Here is a 20823-nt window from a genome sequence, read left to right as displayed (position 1 = left end):
CCACAACTCGTTGAAACATAAGATATTACAGTTTTTAATGTACCGTTGGTAGGATAGTCTCGAACGGAGCTCATCCAGTTTATTCTCCAGTGATTGCACATTGGCCAATAAGATGGATGGTAGAGGCGGGTTACCCACTCGCCAACAAATTCTCACAAGTCACCCGGATCTGCGGCCTCTGTTTCTCCATCTCCACTTCAAGTGAATGACGGAGATTTGGGCCTGGACAGGGAGCAGCAGTAAATCCTTTGCGTCAGACTCATTAGGATGAAACAGTCAGAGGTCACCAAGTGCAACATAGATTCAGCGTGTAACTTAGCTAGAAAGATGTGTTGGCATCGCGTAATTTTCTCTGCCCCCCTCCCAGTTAGGGGGAGTGATGAGCTCTACAGCAGACTCGCACAACTCAATCGCTGGTTGAAAACTGTTTTCTGCCCCTCCCAAAAGATAGAATTTGGAGATTTACTTGGCTCATTGCGCTCTGGCGACTCCTTGTGGCAGGCTGGGCACCTGCAGGCTGACTTTAGTTGTCAGTTGAACGGTGTGTCCTCCGACACATTGGTGCAGCTCGCTTCCGGGTTAAGCGGGCAGGTGTGAGGAAGAGCGGTTTGCCGGGTCATGTTTCAGAGGACGCATGACTCGACCTTCGCCTCTCCTGAGCCCGTTGGGGAGTTGCAGCGATGAAAAAGGGTGTAAAATCAGAGAGAGCTCCTTGGTCTTCATGGTGCCGCATGCTTGGTGGTGCCCCTTGCTTAGTGGTGTTGCAGACTCTGGGGCCTTTCAGAACAGGTGTATATACAGTTGAAGTCAGAAGTTTATATACACCTCAGCCAAATACAATTCAATTCAGTTTTTCACAATTCCTGACATTCAATCCAAGTAAAAATTCCCTGTCTTAGGTCAGTTAGGATCACCCCTTTATTTTAAGAATGTGAAATATCAGAATAATAGTAGAGAAAATGATTTATTTCAGCTTTTATTTCTTTCATCACATTCCCAGTGGGTCAGAAGTTTACATACACTCAATTAGTATTTGGTAGCATTGCCTTTAAATTGTTTAACTTGGGTCAAACATTTCGGGTAGCCTTGCACAAGCTTCCCACAATAAGTTGGGTGAATTTTGGGCCATTCCTCCTGACAGAGCTGGTGTAACTGGGTCAGGTTTGTAGGGCTCTTTACTCTCACACGCTTTTCTAGTTCTGCCCACACATTTTCTATAGGATTGAGGTCAGGGCTTTGTGATGGACACTCCAATATCTTGACTTAGTTGTCCTTAAGCCATTTTACCACAACTTTGGAAGTATGCTTGGGGTCATTGTCAATTTGGAAGACCCATTTGCGACCAAGCGTTAACTTCCTGACTGATGTCTTGAGATGTTGCTTCAATATATCCACATAATTTTCCTGCCTCATGATGCCATCTATTTTGTGAAGTGCACCAGTCCCTCCTGCAGCAAAGCACCCACACAGCATGATGCTGCCATCCCCGTAGGGCGGCAGGTAGCTTAGTAAGAGCGTTGTGCCAGTAACCGAAAGATTGCTGGTTCTAATCCCCGAGCCAACTAGGTGAAATATCAGTCGATGTGCCCTTAAGCAAGGCACTTAACCCTAATTGCTCCTGTAAGTTGCTCTGGATAAGAGCGTCTGCTAAATGACTAAAATGTAAATGTGCTTCACGGTTGGGATGGTGTTCTTCGGCTTGCAAGCGACCACCTTTTCCTCCAAACATAACGATGGTCATTATGGCCAAACAGTTCTATTTTTGTTTCATCAGACCAGAGGACATTTCTCCAAAAAGTACGATCTTTGTCCCCATGTGCAGTTACAAACCGTAGTCTGGCTTTTTTATGGCGGTTTTGGAGCAGTGACTTCTTCCTTGCTGAGCGGCCTTTCAGGTTATGTCGATATAGGACTCATTTTACCGTGGCTATAGATAATTTTGTACCTGTTTCCTCCAGCATATTCACAAGGTCCTTTGCTGTTGTTCTGGGATTGATTTGCACTTTTCGCACCAAAGTATGTTCATCTCTAGGAGACAGAACGCGTCTCCTTCCTGAGCAGTATGACGGCTGCGTGGTCCCATGGTGTTTATACTTGCGTACTATTGTTTGTACAGATGAACGTGGTACCTTCAGGCGTTTGGAAATTGCTCCCAAGGATGAACCAGACTTCTGGAGGTCTACAATTTATTTTCTGAGGTCTTGGCTGATTTCTTTGGATTTTCCCATGATGTCAAGCAAAGAGGCACTGAGTTTGAAGGTAGGCCTTGAAATACATCCACAGGTACACCTCCAATTGACTTAAATGATGTCAATTAGCCTATCAGAAGCTTCTAAAGCCATTACATAATTTTCAGGAATGTTCTAAGCTGTTTAAAGGCACAGTCAACTTAGTGTGTGTAAACTTCTGACCCACTGGAATTGTGATACAGTGAATTATAAGTGAAATAATCTGTCTGTAAACAATTGTTGGAAAAATTACTTGTGTCATGCACAAAGTAGATGTCCTAACCGAAATTTGTGGAGTGGTTGAAAAACAAGTCTTAATGACTCCAACCTAAGTGTATGTAAACGTCCGACTTCAACTGTATACTGAGATCATGTGACACTTAGATTGCACCCAGTTGGACTTTATTTAACTAATTATGTGACTTCTGAAGGTAATTGGTTGCCCCAGATCTTATTTAGGGGCTTCATAGCAAAGGAGGTGAATACATATGCACGCACCACTTTTCCGTTATTTCCGAGAATTTTGAGTAATCAAAGTGACAGTGACACATTCAATACTGCCTTGCACAGTCTTGCCTGCATCTAGCTGATCTAGGGTGTAATCATTAGTTCAACAGTTGCAAACAACAGTTTCTATTGGACAAATTCAGGTATGTTTATCCCCGTTTCGTTCAGTTTCATTCCGTTTAAGAAACATTTTTCAACAGAATCAGCGCAAAGAATAAACCCCTGATCACACGCAAACACAGTTCACTTTCATAGTAGCCACATACAACAGCTCGTTGTATATATAATTCCTTCTTGCATCTATCTACGCGCTCTCTTCCTCTCACTTTTTCCCTTCGCTTGTGAACTTCAGTGCACGACACATCAGCTGTCTGTGACCAGGCGAAAAAACCTGTCCAAGCCAAACCTTCATATCATGACCGCTAACCGCTAAACACAGCCTACATCGTTGTCACGTCATAGTCAACATAGCTACTAGAACTAACTTCCAAGTCAAGTAAACCCGCTACAATCATGCTGTACAGTGTAGTCAGCAGCAAGCAGTTATACCAAAGGCTTACCTTGACTTGGAAGAGTTCCAGTGTTGGATAGTCATAGCCAGCTAGCTAACATGACATCCATCACTGATTGAGCTGGTTGTTTGAATAGGCTAAACTAGCTAACTGCATTCGATGCTAGCTAAGTAAGTGAAAGTAAAAAATATAGCTAGCTCTCTCTCCTTAATTTTTGAAGAAATTAATTCAAGTATTGTCTTTCTCTCTCTTTGAGTCAACTACTCACCACATGTTATGCACTGCAGTGCTAGCTAGCTGTAGCTTATGCTTTCAGTACTAGATTCATTCTCTGATCCTTTGATTTGGTAGAAAACATGTTCATGCTGCAAGAGCTCTGATAGGTTGGAGGACGTCCTCCGAAAGTTGTCATAATAACTTTGTAAGTCTATGGAAGGGGGTAAGAACCATGAGCCTCCTAGGTTTTGTATTGGAGTCAATGTACCCAGAGTAGCACAGAAGCTAGCTGTCCTCCGGCTACACCATGGTGTTACCCTACAGAGTGCTGCTGAGGCTACTGTAGACCTTCATTGCAAAACAGTGTATTTTAATCAATTATTTGGTGACGTGAATATATTTAGAATAGTTTTATCTAAAAAGGATAACTTTTTTTATGTTTCACTATTTTTATTTTTATGAAATTCACTGAGGAGGATGGTACTCCCCTTCCTCCTCTGAGGAGCCTCCACTGCACTAAACATTAATGTGGTTTTTCCGAGGCCTCCCCTTCCAGTGTGAGCGCTTGGTCCCACCATGTCTTGAAGGGGATGAGATGGCCTGGTTTGAATTAGACAACTGTTCTGTTGAGGTGACCGTCAGCGCTGCGGTCGCCTCTTGATTTCATTAGCCAGCCCTCAGCACGCCTCGCATTGTCCGACTTGGAGAATGGATTATCGGTTAAAGAGGCCTTTCTCGGTCCAACACGAGTTGGCTCGGTGCCCCTCTTGTTGTTTTTTTTGTAAGACATTCCACTTCTTTTTGGGATGTTTGGGATCTCTTGGCTTAAATGTTTCAATCTGATGTTTTGGTTTAGGGCTCCGGGGGTAGGATGTACTGTAGTAGCACATTACTGAATACAGTTAGTACATTTGTGTGTTTCATTAGATATTATTATTTTAAGTTGATTAAGGCACTTTCTCATTTACAGCAACAGAGAATAAATTCACTTCTCTGTCACACTACTCTTTAAAAAAACTTTTGCCTCTGGAGGTGCTCTTGAGGCAAAAGGGGTCCTCCAAATGGACAGAGATATTGCCCAGATATTACCTCTCCACACCCATGAGCAAAAGCATAAATGTTTTTGCCCATATTGCATATAAAAAGCATATATGGCTGCGTTTACACAGGCAGACAAATTCAGATACTTTTTTCACTAATTGGTCTTTTGACAAATCAAATCAGATTTTTTCACATCAGATCTTTTTCAGACCAATTAGTGAAAGAAAGGTCAGAATTGGGCTGCCTGTATGAATGCAGCCATAGTAGCCAAAATCTGATGTACACCATTAGCAACTAGATCTCCATAGTAGATATTTAACAGAGATGAATCCATAGATGACACACCCTCCAGCTTTTTATGCAATTGTAATGATTTGTACTGAAGTGCAGTTCAGCAAAAACACTTGCCTATGCATGCTGCAGTATATACTGTACAATATACTGTTCAATGTACATTGTATGAACTATTTATTTATCTAATAGTCATATTTTGGGCAACAAATGAAAGCAATCCTCTAACAAAACAATGGAAGCAGAGCATGATGGTAATACCATCTTGAAATAATACAACACTGATGTTAAAATCCATGCCAGTGGACATTTAAAAAAATGTCCCAACTGAGCTTAATGTTGAATGAGCCTGCAAATAATCGTCTTATGATTTTAGTCTTAGTTCTTGTGGCTTTGAGTAACTTGGCTAAATATAAATTAACGGCTTTCTGGCCTGGAAGCCATCTCAATTTTCCAAAGGAGGTTATCTCCATACTCACTGTGGTAAAACAAATATTTTGAGAATCAGTTGGAATTACACCAAAACATTGAGTAACTGTAACAATCAAGTGTACATTTTCTGGAAACTCACATGGTTATATTGCCCGCATTCTTTTGCAACATTTCAACATTATGTATAGATAAAAATACTATCTTAAATTAAAATAAAGATGCAGCAGACTGCAACTGTTTACATTTCTTCGGGCTCAGTTTTCTAACTAAGAGTCAATCCAAAGTATTCTTCCTTCTTCTCAAAGTAGTAGTCGAATCGGGCCATGGCATACCTGCAGATAGAGAATAAGAGATGAAAGACCATGAGGTGTGCCATGTGTACCATAATAAGGCTGGGATTCAATCCAAGGCGCATTATAGCGCAGCGCGCTAGACAGCCGACAATGCACCTTTTAAAGGCATTTACCTTGACTTTCACGGATATCTTATTCACGGTAAATGCATGTCGGCTCAAGTGTAAATTACCTTAAAACGTATGTTGTAGTGCTCTGCTTTATAAAGCGCCTTGGATTAAATCTAACTCTCCTCATGAACACACCTGCATGAACACAGGTGGAAAGACATTGACGGAAAAACACATTTCTTTGTTTACCGTCAACAGTTTACTATAGTAAAGTACAGCTAAATAATCCACACTAAAATGAATATGCCGTAAAACAAAGAAATTAAACATCTGGTGTTTATTCAAATAAAATGTTTTCACCTGCACTGCTAATTAATATTGAAATCATGGATTTACATGCTAATGAGTAAAAAGATGATAAATAAATTATTTTTTAAGTGTCGCATTGCTCTGCGACCTACTGTATATCCATTCTGTCAAAAGCATTTGGAACTGTATAGGAGATGATTCGGGATCAGTCCCAGTCTTGTTTGGCTGGCCCTGATAGTATTTTCAGTGTTTTTCTACACTCGTGAACTGTGCTTCAGACTCCAGCATAGAGACTTATTAATCAACACAAATGTGTTGCCATAACACTTGCTTTCAGGGAAGGAAAAAACATTCTTAATTTATAACCATTGTCACAGTTATTTCAGCGACGCCAGATAAAAGTAGCAAGCAATTCAGTGAAAGCACTTTAAATCTTCCTCACTCTACGCTGCCTTGCCTTTCGGGGGGGGGGGGGGGGGGGGGGGGGGGGGGGGCATGAGAGAGCGGTTAATTGATTTTGACAAATGACAATGATGAAATTAAAATAACGTGTACAAAGATTGGGATTTATACCAAATGTCATCCTGCATTTCATATCCTGTAGATAAACTGATGATAATGGGACTTGACAATCAAATAATCAAACAATACTGATTGGGAAAACCTTGTGATAATGACTAAGGTTTTCTAATCAATAGATTACACATTTTCTTGATTCCAAGGCCAATTTCTCCCTCTTACTTTGGACAAACTGTTTTACTATTTGTTTTTAAAATTGTATGAACTGCCTTAATTTTGCTGGACCCCAGGAAGAGTAATGGGGATCCATAATAAATACAAATACAGTATGTTGTATCTTCACAGAAGTTGTCCCAAAATGGCATTGCTTTGTGTCCTTGCCTTTCATTACATTAAGTTTGTTTTGACTTTCAACATCTCAATAAAGTACAGTTTCTTTTAAAGACATGTTTCAAAAGTTAACGGAGAGTAAAGTGGTTTTGTATTTGTTTGAACCATGTTGTTCAAAACTTCAATACATCTAATGTATGTGTGTGCTCTTGCCCTTGGCTATTGTGCTCATCTTTGAAACAGAGTGAAGTTTCAAAAGAACGGAAAATGGAGACATAAAGGACTTTATCGTTAACTCTTCAATGCTGGCTCAGTATATAGTGTGAACCTTACTGGACCGTGCCTTACCTCGGTGATGAAAATACTAATTTAGATACAATAATAATAATATGCCATTTAGCAGACGCTTTTATCCAAAGCGACTTACAGTCATGTGTGCATACATTTTTACGTATGGGTGGTCCCGGGGATTGAACCCACTACCCTGGCGTTACAAGCGCCATGCTCTACCAATTGAGCTACAGAGGACCACAAAGTTGTATTACATAAAGCTCTATTCCAGTTCCACCACTTACCCATTGGCATTGTGTGTGGTTGATGTTGTTTTGTTGTATTTGTTTGTATGAATCTTTCACTCTGTTAAAATTGTTAGTTTGGGCCTGAAATTGGCAACGACATAATGGAAAGGATAATAAATTGTTTCTAATGTTCAATTTGAGAAAAGGTTATTTATCTGAAAAATGTAGAACTTGTTTTAGTCGTCATCTGACTTCTAAGAGTATCTTGGTTAACCAGAAAACAGTTATTGTTGAAAACAATTGTTGTAAAACCATCTGTTGTAATTTGCAGTTTTTCCATTTTGCTTAAAGATTAAATAAGTCTATGGTTATATGATGTAGGCATACTGTTGGACACGCGACCTCACTGACCACATGAAGCGCAGTAAAGAAAACCTACATTTAACTTCTCCAACGGTATTAAATGAAAATGAAACTAGAAAAACTCCAATATCATCTTACAATAAAATAAATAAATAAACATTTTCCTATTTACTATTTTCACACACTGAAAAGCAGTTATACCATTCCACAATGTGCTTTTGTCCATGTCCCCATTTTCTTCACTCGAACCATTCCAAACAGTGGGCCTCTTACTCATTTCCTCATAATAATGTCTTCGTCAATTTGGCTTTGGAAGTATGGAATAACCGCTGCCTTGCCAATATATTCACAAACTCAACCGCTGCCTAGCAGATACAAGTGAAACAAAAAATAAATAAAGTCAATATCAACGGTAGGATGGGAGGCAGGGAGGGTGGAGTTCATGCATTCCCCTTGCGGCTCCCTAAAATCACATGCACATGTGGCTTTGGTTAAGTGTGAGGCCTAGCAGTTGCCTGTCACTCGTTGAGTAGTCAGCAGAGATTTGGCTCAAAGGGATAACGCAACAAGTAAACGGGCACAGAGAGAAACACCCCAACAAACCTCCATCACGAGGACCCTCCTTCTCCCAGTCTAGGACATAGGCTGTCTTCTGGAGGCTCTAGAGGGGGACTTTACCCTGTAAGTGGCTGGTGCAAACTCACTGTTGTTTTCCACCTTGTTATGGTTAACCTTAGATTTGGGGTATAGGGATGTAATCTGACCCTTGCTATGCACTTTGGGGCAACTTGTGCCTGGAGCTTAGTGGGGCTAGACAGGCTAACAGCTACATATAGCCGAACCAGGGATGAGAGACAGACAGGGAGGACCAATGAGACTGGAACAATACTGCCTCTGTTCCATCTGCTCCTGCTGGATCGCATTTCCTCCAAAGTTCCGATAGAAAAGTGGCGGGGCCCTTGTCACTGATCCACAGAGCGGACAGCAAAGCCACACAGAGAGGAGGGTGCCGTTTGTCAATAGTGGTTAACGTCAGCACAGTGGCGACTGCTGCTTCTGTGGGGTACAATGGGGCATGGGAGGAGAGAGGAGGAGGAAAGAGAGGAGAGGAGAGGAATACTTTCTGCTCAGAGAACTATGCTGTTTAATATACATTTTTGTCCCCCTGAAAATACAAATATTTGTTACTGGAGCTAATGTGTTACCGGGTGATTTGATTAAAGTTAATCCATTGTGCAATAATTGTTCTTATTTCTCATAAAGGTTGTGTGAATGTTGGGCGGCAGGGATCTGAAGAGAGGAAAGGCTATTCATAGTAAAGCTATGTAAACCCTTGTAGGTTTTACTTTGTATCAGCATTTAGAAGTAACAGACTGGGCACAGACATCAGTTCAACGTCTAGTTTTGATTTATATTTGGTTGAGTTGTCAAATAACGTGAAACATGAAATCAACAAAACAATTCACCATGTCATTGGATTTAGGTTAAAAGTAAAAATACGAAATGGCCTTACGTTGATGACTTTTTACAAATCCAATCAGTTTTCCACGTTGATTCAATGTCGTCATAAAACATTTTGGGGGTTGAAATGACGTGGAAACAATGTTGATTCAACCAGTTTTTGCCCAGTGGGAATATTGATCAGTAAAACCTGAGTCCCACAGTCAAGACTCTAGAGATACAGGTCACTCACCTTTCAAAGTCAAAATCAATGGAGGAGTATCTGGCCTGCAGGATTGCCCAGAGACCCCAGAAGAAGTTGGAGGCCTGCGAAAAGATGGAGAAAAACAGAGGGATAAGGAGAAAGAGTGAGAGAAGCAAAAGTTAGGATACAGGTTGCCTGCTTGTTCAGGCCAGGATTGCACTTGACCTCATCTTCTGTATAAATCGAATGCTTTACCCTGTGACTGACATAAAACAACATTTATTACTATTGAATAGAATTCAGTCTTGTCTATCTTAAAGTTCACCGAGTGGTCATATCGAGACATTGTAGCCTGCAAAGAGCTGTTGATCTGAAGTGCTTTAGACGCCAGAAAACAATTGAAAATCCTCTCTGGTTATTGTCCTGTATGTCACCAGCGGCCTTTGTTCAACATTGCTGTGGTTTTGAGGATGTACCTCTCATGGTGAAAGATTGTGTGCCCACCGGACAGAAATGTAATGAGCTTTCTTATGCCGCGTGCCGGGCGACTCATGATGGCAGGACAGAAACAGATGTCATTGTTTTCAATGAGACATTGACGACAAATGCTGCAACGGCTGACAGAAAATACTGTCCACTGTGGCGGGACGGAATTTGAGGCAAGAGCTGAAATAGAGGCCCGGACTCTAACTTGCAAGAGGTGTATTGTTTTGGGATGTTATTTACGGAAACATTTTCATGACAGGGTTTTGTATACCCATAAACCACATGTGAATTGTGGTTTTGCTTTCCCTGTGTTTTGATTCGGAAAAATAAGGGGAAAAGTGAAACGTTAATATTGAATTGTTCCCTTACTAATGGAATTGCTCCCATAGGTCTATAGGTCTCCACGCCTACATACATTTATGTTGTCATCCACCCTTATTGGAATTCTCTATGGTGGGACCACTAATCACTTCCTAACGAGTTCCATGCAGACCTCTGTGCTGTGGCCGAATTATATAATCACATTTTTATTTGATAATCAAATAAAGGGCGGAATGAAATACTGGAGCAGTATGTGGTTTCCCCTTTCCTTTTTTTTCCTGGCACATTTTCGTATGTAACGTCTCTCCTCGGTTCTAGATGGAGATTGAGTGCAGTTTTTTTGCTATGATTAATAACTCCCCTCCATTAAGATGCCATTAGCCTAACTCTAAGAAGAGATGGCCAATGACAGGGAACCATTCAGAAAAGCCCAGAGACGAAGCATGCTACTAATACGAGATAGGGGAGGCATCACAGAGTCACAGTCTTTGGCCCTTCGGTACCTGGGAGGGGGTTCCCAGAGGGGGACAAATAAGATTCAGATCAACTTTATTATACCACCAGGGGGAAATTCATTTGATCATGTGCTTAAAAAGATGGTACATAAAACATGAAAACACAGAAACTACACAATATAATTAATTAAAAGTGCTATAGCTACACAAAGTGAAAGTGCAATATGCTGTATACTCGAGGGACCAACAGACTATCTATTATACAGCCTAATGGCTGTTGGAAAAAAAGAGTCCCCATATCTATCTGTTTTAATTTTCTTTTGAAAAAGTATCTTTCCCCTTGTCCGGCTGCTGCTGTGACTGAGTTTTGAGTGAAGGGGATGAGTACTGTCCTGTAAAATGCTTTCAAGTTTTAGGAGGATGAGTTTTGTGTACAGGTTGGTGACTGATTCTTGATCTATACCAATTATCCTTCCCGCCGTCTTGATCAAGCGCTGAAGCTTGACTTGGTCTTGCACTCGCATGTTTCCAAACATGTATATCAGACCAAAGGACAGCACACTCTGCAGGACAGATTTATAGAACATTTGTAAGATATGGCAGTCGACATTAAAATGGTTCAAAACATTCTCTATTGCAATTTCTTTATCGTAGAGAGAGTCGTAGAGAGCCCAGTGTGCCTTGGCTCGCTCTGTCTGGGCTTAAGATGGGGAGAGGAGCAACGGAGAAGCTCCCCTCCCAAGAACATTGGACGAGAGCCACTCCTTAGTGATGCCACAGCGACAGCGGAGACGATTTGTCTATTAAAGGGCTCTAGGAAATATCTAAACATACCCCAGCAGTTCAAAGGAGCATCAATAGCAGTTATTTTTGTGATTGATGGAGGGCAATTCCACAGTAACGGATAACTGTAACAAACCATAAAACTCTATGCACAAGGACTACTTTGAACAATATACATTAAAAAAAATGTACAAAACACAGTTACTGGAAGAACGGTGCAGATGCAAAGTTTGGAAAGAGAATTATGGTAAAATCTTTCTGCGACCACATTTTCCAAAAACAGAAATAATCTGTTGTCAGCTATGACATGACACCTTGAGTTAAAAAAAAATCATTTTGGTTATTGAACTACAATAAGTGACGTGGATTTACACCCGGTAACAGAATTACGGTAACGGAATTACACAATGGGTCCCTGATCTGTACTATACAGAAATGCATAATCATGGATATAAATGTCACTCTCTACATGGTGATGTATCCTGAATAGGTACACAAATGTAGAAATATGCAATATCCTCATTTGCATATTTGGGTATTATTCTACACACTGGCTACATTTGGTTGGTTTGTAGCTCAGTTGGTAGAGCATGGCGCTTGCAACGCCAGGGTTGTGGGTTTGTTTCCCACGGGGGGCCAGTATGAAAATGTATGCACCACTCACTAACTGTAAGTCGCTCTGGATAAGAGCGTCTGCTAAATGACTAAAATGTAAATGTAAATGTTTGTAGCGGACCAAATCTGAACCAATCATAGATGTCTATGTTTCATAAGTTTGGACATCACAGTACAGTACAATACAGTTCATTATACTTTACTGTAGTTTAGTGTGCTCTACTGTACTGTAATGAACTCCATTCTACACTTATTTACTGTACTGTACTCTAATGTACTGTGCTGTCCAAACTTGTGAAACATAAACATCTATGATTGGTTTAGATTTGGTCCGGTCACCAATCATTGACATCTATGTTTGGGCCAAGTCAAGGCCGGTCCGGATGATAGATCAAAGTCTGTGGTTTGTGACTACTATGATTTCCCATTTCCCAATTTGGTAACAGAATTATGAGTTTTAATCACTTAATAATTTATAAAACAAAATTGATATTAGTAAAAACACCATAACTAATTGGTAGGTCTACTTTTACTTCCCTATGGTGAAAAACTGGTTGAATTGATGTTGTTTCAAGGTAATTTGGCAACGTATTGTGATGTGGAATCTACGTGGAAAATACATTGGATTTGAGGGTGGAATTTAAAATCACAGGATTATGTCATCATTGTAACCAATTTTCAACATAGACAAACCTTATAAAAAAAAAATCTAAAAATGTATACCTTTGAAACAACGTCAGATCTTCAACATTATATGCTGGGTAGCACCTCCTACTGGATAGTTGATCTAGCTACAGCTATTAATTTGGTCTCCCATCCAGGGTTTTAACCAAGCCCTGCTTATCTTTGATATTTGCCACTGACTACTTGTCACGACATCCTCCGAAGCTGCCTCCTCTCCTTGTTCGGGCAGGCTTCGGCGTTCGTCGTCACCGGCCTTCTAGCCACTGCCGCTCCATATCTCATCATTCCATTTTTTTTGTCTTGTCTATTACACACACCTGGTTCATATCCCCTCATTAGTACGTGTATAAGTGTTCCCTCTGCCCCCTTGTCCTTGTGGGTGTTTGTTTATTGTGAGGAGATAGTAGCTCGGTTGAGCTCAGTGTATTTTGTATTGCCGGGGTATTTTCCCTGTGTGCCTGTTTGTTCCAGTGCGTCTGTTTTGCACACTGGACTGGTTAAAGCTGTATTACGGAATAAACTCTGTATACTGTGATTTACCCTCCTGCGCCTGACTCCTTCAAATCACACATCACAGAATCACCCACCCGCTATGGAGTCAGCGGAAGAGGAGCGCATGCCTGGATTCGTGGCACGGGTCCAGGAGCATTCAACAATGCTAGCCAGCTTGGGAGAAGCGATGGATAGGGTTCTCCAGGTCGTCCACCGCCTGGAGAGGAGAGGATCGGTCGAGACCAGCTGGGCAACCGGATCCAGCCACCCACACCCCAGCACCCAGAGGGATCCATATATCCCAACCACAGGATTTTGACGGCACTGCTGCTCTCTGCCAGGGATTCCTCCTCCAACTGGAGCTCTACTTCTCCAGCATCAGCCCGGCCCCATCGGAGCGGGAGAAGGTGTCCGCCCTCGTCTCCTGCCTCTCTGGGAAAGCCCTGGAGTGGGCCAACGCGGTCTGGAATGAAGGAGGAGCCGCATTGGACAACTACGGGGAGTTCGGCTGGTCTGCGGGAGGACGTCCGAAGGGAGCTAGCCTGCCGGGACACCATGTTGTCCTTCTCTCAACTGGTGGACATGGCCATCCGTTTGGACAACCTGCTGGCGGCCAGAAGACGTCCTGGAGGGGGTCTGCCCATTCCAACCCCGCCCGACACGGATCACGAGCTGATGGAATAAACTATGTGTACTGTGATTTACCCTCCTGCGCTTGACTCCTTCAAATCACGCATCACACTACTACCAATGTGCTATCATGAGAATGATTGCCAGAGCTCTTAATAACTAAATATATTACAATCTCTTCCTCAACGTCAGCAAAACAAAGGAGCTGATCGTGGACTACAGGAAACGGAGGAGTGAGCACGGCCCTATCCACATCAATGTGGGACTGGTGCACTTCACAAAATAGATGGCATCATGAGGAAGGAAAATTCCTGTGGATATATTGAAGTCATCAGTCAGGAAGTTAAAGCTTGGTCGCAAATGGATCTTCCAAATGGACAATGACCCCAAGCATACTTCCAAAGTTGTGGCAAAACGGCTTAAGGACAACAAAGCCAATGTGTTGGAGTGGCCATCACAAAGCCCTGACCTCAATCCTATAGAACATTTGTGGGCAGAACTGAAAAAGCGTGTGCGAGCAAGGAGGCCTACAAACCTGACTCAGTTACACCAGCTCTGTCAGGAGGAATGGGCCAAAATTCACCCAACTTATAGTGGGAAGCTCGTGGAAGGCTACCTGAAACGTTTGACCCAAGTGAAACAATTTAAAGGCAATGCTACCAATTACTAATTGAGTGTATGTAAACTTCTGACCCACTGGGAATGTGATTAAATAAATAAAAGCTGAAATAAATCCTTCTCTCTACTATTATTCTGACATTTCACATTCTTAAAATAAAGTGGTGATCCTAACTGACCTAAGACAGGGAATTTTTACTAGGATTAAATGTCAGGAATTGTGAAAAACTGAGATTAAATGTATTTGGCTAAGGTGTATGTAAACTTCCGACTTCAACTGTACATTTTACCTTGTCTTGGAGGTCCTCAGAACATTTCAAGAACATTTAGAAAATGTTATATTTAAGTTGACCTAATATTACCACAACATTCTCAGCATGCACATTTGTAGCTCCTTAAAGCACAAGAAAGCAGATAGAAATACATCCCCATTATATTTCTCTCTCCAGGCCCACTACAAGGTGATATAGACACACAGCATTTTAATCTCGCTAACGTTCAGTCCATGGACAATAAAGTAGACGAACTCAGGGTGAGGCTCTCCTTCCAGAGAGACATCAGGGGATGTAACATATGCAATCATGGCTATCTCCAGATATACTGTCCCTGTCAGACAGCGGAGTTCTCCGTCCATCGCGAGGACATGAAGAAAAAAATCTGTAACTCTGCTGCGCTGTGTCAGCACAATGGACAGAGCATGCCGCGGTGTGTGTAGGGGTGCTATGGAAAGTGACTGGGGTGGTTAGGTATGACTTCTTTGGGTTTCCATAAAAAGCGGGAAAAAACATTACTCATCTGTGGTAGGCTAAGTGAATAACGTGATTCACCTCCGCCTGTAATATTGGATTTTGATTTATAAGGGCCTGGTCAAGTTTACTGTTGAAGCTGTTTAACTCAACTCTGCCTCATGCCCGACCACTACAGCGTTTAATTAGCTTCTTAGCTAGCTGTAAAAAGCCTTGTGTTATTAGCCCTAGCCTATTTAGCTAGCTCTAACCAACTAATCTGCCACTGCCACGATGGATATCAGAAATTGGCTTCACCAAAGTACCTAAACAAAGCCAAAAGGAGAAGGAGAGCGATGAGCGGCATCAAACCACAGAGGCCGACGCCAAGCCCAGCAGCGATGATGTTGCCGAGCTCCGGCTACGTCCGCGTGCCTACCCACCCTTCAACAAGTGCCGCCAGAATAATGGCTCCACAGCCCCCTCCACCTCCAACTCTTCCTGACAATCTTGGAACAGAGGAGCCAGCCCAGGTTAGCCTAGAATCCTACCCTAGCCGCAGGTTTTCTGTCCAAAAATTGTCATTTAATAGCAACTGGTTCATAGGAAGAGTGGCTGGAATACTTGGTTACTGCAGAATTCAATATAATTCCAATGCAAGAACCCAAATGACACCCCTAGGTATAGTTACATATCAATATGTTTCATCATAGAAATAGCTATATTTTATTATGGTTTTCTTGGTAGCCTGTTGGTTTTTGTGGTTGTAAATGTAACTGTACGTATTTGGGGGTCAAATTTGATGCACAGAAGTGTATTGTGCCATATCACAACGTGTTGCTGCATGTGTTATTGTGTGTGTTTTTTTTTGCGTTATTTGTAACTTATTTTGAACATAACGTTTCTGCCACCGTCTCTTATGACCGAAAAGAGCTTCTGGATATCAGGACAGTGATTACTAACCTCGTACTGGATGAAGATTTTTTCTTTAACGAGTCGGACGCGAAGGATTTTCTTCAGACACCCGACAAGGCCCAAATCCCCGTCATTCACATGAGAAAGAGACAGGGGTGCCTTGTAAGGATCTGACGGCGAGTGCGTAATCTGCCTCCACCATCAGTCCTAGTAGCCAACGTAAAATCATTGGATAACAAAATAGACTAACTAAGATCACGGATATCCTACCAACAGGACATTAAAAACTGTAATATCTTATGTTTCACCGAGTCGTGGCTGAACGACGACATGGATAACATACAGCTGGCGGGATATACGCTGCATCGGCAAGATAGAACAGCTGCCTCTGGTAAGACAAGGGGTGGTGGTCTGTGTATATTTGTAAACAACAGCTGGTGTACGAAATCTAATATTAAGGAAGTCTCGAGGTTTTGCTCGCCTGAGGTAGAGTATCTCATGATGAGCTGTAGACCACACTATTTACCAAGAGAGTTTATCTATATTTTTCGTAGTTGTCTATTTACTGCCACAAACCGATGCTGACACTAAGACCGCACTCAATGAGCCATAAGCAAACAGGAAAATGCTCATCCAGAGGCGGCACTCCTAGTGGCCGGGGACTTTAATGCAGGGAAACTTGAATCCCTTTTACCTTATTTCTACCAGCATGTTAAATGTGCAACCAAAGGGGGAAAAAACTCTAGACCACCTTTACTCGACATGCGTACAAAGCTCTCCCTCGCCCTCCATTTGGCAAATCTGACCATAACTCTTACAAGCAAAAACTAAAGCAGGCAGCACCAGTGACTCGGTCAATAAAGAAGTGGTCAGATGAAGCAGATGCTAAGCTACAGGACTGTTTTGCTAGCACAGACTGTAATATGTTCCGGGATTCTTCTGATGGCATTGAGGAGTACACCACATCAGTCACTGGCTTCATCAATAAGTGCATCGATGACGTCGTCCCCACAGTGACCGTACGTACATAACCCAACCAGAAGCCATGGATTACAGGCAACATCCGCACATTTTATTGCTGCTCTTTAATTATTTTATTTTTTACTCATCCATTTTTTATTTAACACTTATTTTTGTTAAAACTGCATTGTTGGTAAAGGGTTTGTTAGTTAGCAATTCACTGTAACGTCTACACCTGTTGTATTCGGCACATGTGACAAATAAGATTTGATTTGATTTAATGTAGCTAGCCTAAATATAGATTGTGTCATGCATTTATCAATCTGATATTTTGTTTACCAGGCCTACTTGGTACCGCTATTTTATTCTGTTCACATTCATTTGTTCGCATTCGCAGTTGTGTCGGTTCCCAAACTGGTTCCTACATGTTTTTATTTTAAATTTTTTAGGAACTCAGTCTAGCTTTCAACTTACTCTTGAAAGTTGTAGTAGTAGAATGCACTAGTAGAATCCTCTTGTCATGTCAGTCATTGCATACCTTAGAGCAGGGTTTCCCTAACTCAGTCCTGGGGCCCCACCGGGTGCACGTTTTGGTTTTTGCTCTAGCACTACACAGCTGATTCAAATAACCAACTAATCATCAAGCTTTGATTAGTTGAATCAACTGTTTAGTGCTAGGGCAAAAACAAAAATGTGCACTCAGGGGGGGGGCCCAGGACTGAGTTAGGGAAACCCTGCCTTAGAGAGCTATTTTGAAATTTCCAGATCAACTATCCCATGTCAGCTAACGTTTTTTTAGCCCATAGATTTTGTTGTAATCTTTGAGTCACTCAAATATCACATGAATACACATTAGACATGGCAAAATGTATATAATTGCAAGAAAATGAGCTTTAAAACTGTCATTGTCTCTGCACCTCATGACAAAATGTGTAGAATTGCAGGAAATAAGCTTTAAACCCTGCAAAATGTTCTCTCCACCAACAAGAGGGTTGTCAAAAGTTTGTGTGATGGACAGTGCTTGTGCCCATAGAAATAGAGGTGGCGCAGGGGGGGCATGGGATGTTCCTCAATGCTGGAAGGGGGGCCTGAGTGAAAAAGTTTGGGAACCCCTGTTATAAGCCAAACTGCTATTCAGTATTTTTGTTTGCATGCATGAATAACTAGGCTACTACTTTCAGCATATAGTTTGCATTATTTTGGTAAGACAGCTGTATGTACGGCTGCATTCACGTAGGCTGTTTGTAATAGGTGAATTACCCTATCTATCTATCTTGTAGCCTATATTCATTAACAAATTGGCCTTGCTTTCCATTGTGCTGACCTGTGCCAACCCGTCATTTCAAAAGCACTCAATCAATGGTCTTGGAGTCTTGGCATTTGAACTTTATGTTTATTGTGGTATAGCGTGATATAAGCAGAATGAAATAGAATTCCAATGCAAGAACTTCCCAAAATTGTGCCCCCTCACCGATTTCAACTGCCCCCTTGGTCACTTTATCCTGTCACCGGGTCTGCCTATGACTGCATGGCCACGCACGTCTCCAGCCCAATAATCAAGTTTGCTGACGACGCAACAGTGGTAGGCCTGATTACCAACAACAACGAGTTGGGTGAGGGTGAGGGCCCTGGCGTAGTAGTGCCAGGAAAATAACCTCTCCCTCAAAGTCAACAAAACGAATTAGCTGATCGTGGACTTCAGGAGACAGCAGAGAGAGCATGCCCCCATCCACATCTACGGGGCCGCAGTTCCTTGGCGTGCACATCACTGACAACCTGAAATGGTCCATTTACACAGACAGTGTGGTGAAGAAGGTGCAACAGCGCCTCTTCAACCTCAGGAGGCTGAAGAAATTCAACTTGGTTCCTAAGACCCTCATGAACTTCCACAGATGCACCATTGAGAGCATCCTATCGGGCTTTATCACCGCCTGGTACGGCATATTGCACAGTCCGCAACCGCAGGGCTCTCCAGAGGGTGGTGCGGTAAGCCCAAGGCATCACCGGAGGCACACTGCCTACCCTCCAGGACATCTACAGCACCCAGTGTCACAGGAAGGCCAAGAAGATCATCAAGGAACTCAGCCACCCGAGCAACAGCCTGTTCACCCCGCTACCATTTGGAAGGCGGAGACAGTACAGGTGCATCAAAGCTGGGATCGAGAGAATCCGCCCAGTACCCTGCCCTGAACCTTAGTCACTGTTACTAGCCAGCTATCCACCCTGCACCTTAGAGACTGCTGCCCTATGTACATAGTCATTGAACACTGGTCACTTTAATACTGTTTATATACTGTTTTACCCACTTCACATGTTAGTACTGTATTCTAGTCAAGGCTCATGAGGGTTCATGATCTGATTTCAGAGCTGAAGATTGCAGTATCAATCCCACATAATCTTTTAACCATGTTTATAAAACATTTTTGTAAAAAAGTGACATTGTGTACAAATTTACTGTTCAACTTTTTTTTAAAACACACCCAATATAATTCCTACTTTGAGATTCTTGATATGGTCTTATTTCTCATGATCTGAAAAACAAAAGTGATCCTAAATCAGCATGCATAGTCTTGGATACCATGTAAATATGGGCCCAGAAGTATGCAGCATATGAAGAGGATGGGTGAAATGATGGTGAATAACCCTGTTACCAGTATTTCCCTGGGTTAAAAGGCTTAAAAGGAAGCATCGAATTCCTGATTGACCATACTGCCATGGCTATATACTGAAAAAAAAGGAAGAGAGCTTCCCTGGTGGCGCAAAGTATAAAAGACCTTGCTTGGGAACCAAACATTGGAGATTCAAACCCCACATGTGCAGATTGTCAACATATGAAATGTAAAAAATATGGTTGTGTCTAAGATTAAATGCTGTTCAAATGTCCTATGAATTAAATTAAATTACCATGTATCAAATGCAAATAGCCATTAAAGACTAACATAATGGTGATGTATTCCAATCTGCTGTAAGGAGCTACATATTTGCATGCTGAGAAAGTGGTAATATTAGGTAAAACTTGAATATAACATTTTCTAAATGTTCTTGAACTGTTCTGAGGACCTCCAAGACAATGTAAAAAATTTATATTGCATGAACATCAATGGAACATTATGTTAAACCTAAAGCAAATATGCTATGAACGTCACAAAAACATACTTATTTGGAAATTGTGGAATATTGTGCAACATGTGAATATCACAAAAATATTACTCCCATAACTTAATAAAATGTTCTGGGAACCTTATACCAGGTGTTCTGTCAACATTCTTACAACATTATAGGAATGTCCTCTGGGAAGAAATGTGTTCTGGGAATGTTCTTGTAAGATCAGGTGAATGTTTTTTGCACCCTAAAAGAAACTTGTAGAATCATCTGCACAACTGGAGAGTTTTTGTGTTTTGGGAAAATATATTTTGTGACGTCCCCCCATTATGCCTGATTTTTAAGATGGAAAATGGTTGAAAAATGTATCTATGCTTTCATTTCCCAAAAATATAGACTTTTCACTCCTATGAACTTCACATGTTGGTGCTCATGGGTCCTTTTACATGGAAATGCCCTGGACAAAATAAGCTTCCTTTCAGTAGACCTATAGAGTCTCCCATTAACTGACATTGCACTCTAAAAACACTGGCAAACTACAAACATCCTGTCAAATAACTAAAGAGCTGAGTATAGGAGGGGTATTGGGATTTTTCTAGTCATATCTCGAAATCTGATTTTCTCTCTCTTTTTTATTGGTCTATTAATTTATAACGCCTGGTGATGTCGTCAGTAATGCCAAAACTCAATCCCACCCAAACAGGCTGAAATAACAGGCGGCCT

The 20823-nt window shown here is 41.7% G+C and overlaps 1 protein-coding gene across 2 annotated transcripts in view; it reads right to left on the bottom strand.

Moving 5' to 3' along the window:
• Positions 1-4846: 4846 nt before the first annotated feature.
• Positions 4847-20823, bottom strand: part of LOC311134983 (ethanolamine kinase 1) — a 62892-nt gene continuing 46915 nt past the window's right edge. For both annotated transcript variants that reach the window (XM_084168775.1, XM_084168774.1), the window contains exons 7-8: positions 9363-9436; positions 4847-5559 (exon numbers count right to left, since the gene is read on the bottom strand). In XM_084168775.1, the coding sequence (XP_084024901.1) occupies positions 5490-5559; positions 9363-9436 (144 nt within the window). In that variant the 3' untranslated portion in view covers positions 4847-5489. The remainder of the gene's footprint in view (positions 5560-9362; positions 9437-20823) is intronic.

The sequence above is a fragment of the Coregonus lavaretus genome, assembly GCF_964263955.1.
Source record: "Coregonus lavaretus genome assembly, chromosome: 9".
In the NCBI taxonomy this organism is placed as follows: Eukaryota; Metazoa; Chordata; class Actinopteri; order Salmoniformes; family Salmonidae; genus Coregonus; species Coregonus lavaretus.
Note: the sequence above shows the minus strand (reverse complement) of the source record. Positions and strands in the feature narration are given on the sequence as shown.